The sequence below is a fragment of the Musa acuminata genome, chromosome BXJ1-5 (genome assembly GCF_036884655.1).
Source record: "Musa acuminata AAA Group cultivar baxijiao chromosome BXJ1-5, Cavendish_Baxijiao_AAA, whole genome shotgun sequence".
NCBI classification, from domain to species: domain Eukaryota; kingdom Viridiplantae; phylum Streptophyta; class Magnoliopsida; order Zingiberales; family Musaceae; genus Musa; species Musa acuminata.
The window spans coordinates 15,615,894-15,618,591 of record NC_088331.1 but is presented as its reverse complement, the minus strand read 5'-3'; the positions used below and the strand labels follow the sequence as shown (position 1 = coordinate 15,618,591).

At 46.9% G+C, this 2,698-nt stretch overlaps 1 protein-coding gene across 1 annotated transcript; it reads left to right on the top strand.

Annotated features, from left to right (window-relative positions):
* The first annotated feature begins 304 nt into the window (after window positions 1–304).
* Window positions 305–2,415, top strand: LOC135673860 (thaumatin-like protein 1). Its single transcript, XM_065183244.1, has 3 exons — window positions 305–525; window positions 600–1,269; window positions 1,905–2,415. The coding sequence occupies exons 1-3, from the start codon at window positions 450–452 to the stop codon at window positions 2,158–2,160; spliced, it is 1,002 nt and encodes a 333-aa protein (XP_065039316.1). The 5' UTR covers window positions 305–449; the 3' UTR covers window positions 2,161–2,415.
* Window positions 2,416–2,698: the final 283 nt, after the last annotated feature.

Here is a 2,698-nt window from a genome sequence, read left to right as displayed (position 1 = left end):
AATAGATTCGATAATATAATTGTTAATAATTTGATTTAAAGTCTACTGACTTTGTATTTGAGTACATTTTATTTTTTTATCAATCGAAAATCAATGAGTCAAATCAAATCGAAACTAAATCATAATTTTAATTTCAGAAATGATTCCATATGCAAAATCGAAACGTTCGATGGTGTTCGCCCATACATTTCAATGGTGTTGATTCCTTTATTGAAGCAGAAAACAATAGAACCCAAAACCAAAAATGAAAAAGGCCCAACCATCATCTAAATTGAGCTACCCAGGCTTTCAGCAGCCTTCCCGTCTTTTCACTCACTCTCCTGATAATTTTTGGGTGGTGGATCTCTGCACCCTCCCGAGACTCATCCTTCCTCTGCCATCATCACCAAATAACCAAGCAAGAAAAATATAAAGCCGGAGAACTCTTCAAGCGTCATCTCAACCCTGTGATGGACTCCTTCCTTGCATCCCCTGCAACCTTTCTTTGTCTCGCTCTTCTCCTCTCAGTCTTCTTCTTCCATGAAGGTAACAAAACTGTACTGCTTTAATGGGGCCGTTTGTCTCGGGGTTTCTTATGAATGCTGGCGTGCTGTGTGCAGGGGACAGCACGACATTCACATTTGTGAACAAGTGCGGGGAGACGGTGTGGCCGGGGATCCTCTCCAACGCCGGCAGCTCCCAGATGCAGCCCACAGGCTTCGAGCTCGCGGCCGCGGCCTCTCGCTCCTTTCAATCCCCCGCCGGCTGGTCCGGTCGATTCTGGGCCCGGACGGGCTGCTTCGTCTCCTCTACCGGCGGCGGCGCCTGGACCTGCGCCACCGGGGACTGCGGCTCGGGCCAGGTGGAGTGCAAAGGCTCGGGGGCCGCCCCGCCCGCCACGCTCGCCGAGTTCACTGTCGCGTCCTCGTCGGCGGGGCGGGATTTCTACGATGTCAGCCTGGTGGACGGCTACAACCTGCCGGTGCTGGTGGAGGCGAGCCGGGGGTGCGCGGCGGCTGGCTGCGTGGTGGACATAAGCCAGCGGTGTCCGGCGGAGCTGAGGGTGGGGGAGGCGTGCCGCAGCGCGTGCGATGCGTTCAGGAAGCCCGAGTACTGCTGCAGCGGGGCGTATGCTAGCCCGGCCACCTGCCGGCCGACGGCGTACTCGGAAGTGTTCAAGGCGGCGTGCCCCAAGTCGTACAGCTACGCCTTCGACGACCCGACCAGTACTTTCACATGCTCTGGAGGAGCCGATTACACCATCACCTTCTGCCCAGAATCTGCCCCAAGGTATGTAACCATTTTCTTCATGTCTAAACACCAAGTGTTTTACCTGCATTTGTTCTTTGTGACTCTTCTTGCTTTGATTTGGCCTTTTTTTCACATCTTATGTTGGATTTGGAGCTTCGTAAGTAAACTTGTGGCTTTTCGTGTGCTGGAAAGAGAAGATGTGAACGCTGCTTACATTCTAAGTAGAAGACTTCATCTTGAAACAGCGCAAACCATCTGGTTTGAGCGATTTTTCTTTATCTCCCACCAATTATTTGTTTCTTTCTGTACTGGAGTGAGTGCGGGCATCATTGATCAAAAGACTGGCTTCTTTCTTGCTAATGTCAGTCTGTCAATTTCGCATTTTATCTCAACATTTAATTTTTGATATACAAATTTGCTTGAAATATCTTGTCCGCCTTTTTATTCATTTTTCCTTGATGATTTGATTCGCAATCTCTACCTTTGATTGGAAGCTTAGAAAGCAAAGACAAAGATAAGATTTTTCTTGTGCCTTGTCCAATCCTTTCCTCGTTTGCTACTGTCACGATCGCAGCTCCAACCCTATCTAAAGGATCGGTAGCTTGTGTTTGTTAATTGGGACAGGCATACTGATAACTAAGCTTCCTTTCGTTCTTTTTGTTAACGGAGTACAGTCTCAAATCAGCGAGTGATTCTTCTTCAACTTCAACGCCAAAACCAACATCGTCTTCGACTCCGTCTTCTACTTCGTCTTCAACATCAGCATCAACATCAACATCAGAACCGGCAGGTGGAATGATGCTGGCAGACGACGCTTGGCTTGCAAGCTTGGCCACGGGCGACGCAACCCCCACACGGAGGAAAGCCCTCTTCCTATCCTTCTCTTCAATTGCAGCCACAACAGCATACATCCTACTGTTGCTTCCATAGGACAGACACCATTCTACGCCCCGCCCTATCTCCTTTGTCAAAGCGGATCTGTAAAAGGGTCGTCCTGAACCTAAAGATCAAAAAAAAGATGAAGGCCTACGAGATTCCCAACGGTCACTAAGCTAATTCTTACCGTTGTAGGAGGGGGAAGTTGGACCAACCGCATAACCTATATATAATTTTGATGAACTGTGTCTATAGTGTACCATTTTATGCAAACACAATGCTAATATATATATATCATTATGTGTGCTATGTTGATGAGCACGATGTGATGTGGGACAATTATCTGATTCTTTTTGGGCAGTGAAGTAAAATGAGTGATTTATTGGTCTGCCTATATGATATGATGATGACTTGCAACAGGTGGTTGGTAGTGGTGATCTGATTGATGGGTTCACTGTAACAACATTACTACTTGTTTTAACCATGATTATATATATAAGTGAACTATGAGTTACGTCAACCTAGCCGTCATAAATGTTGGACCAGAAAGAATATATTTGTGTCAGTATACTTGATTTCTAGGATAACATGT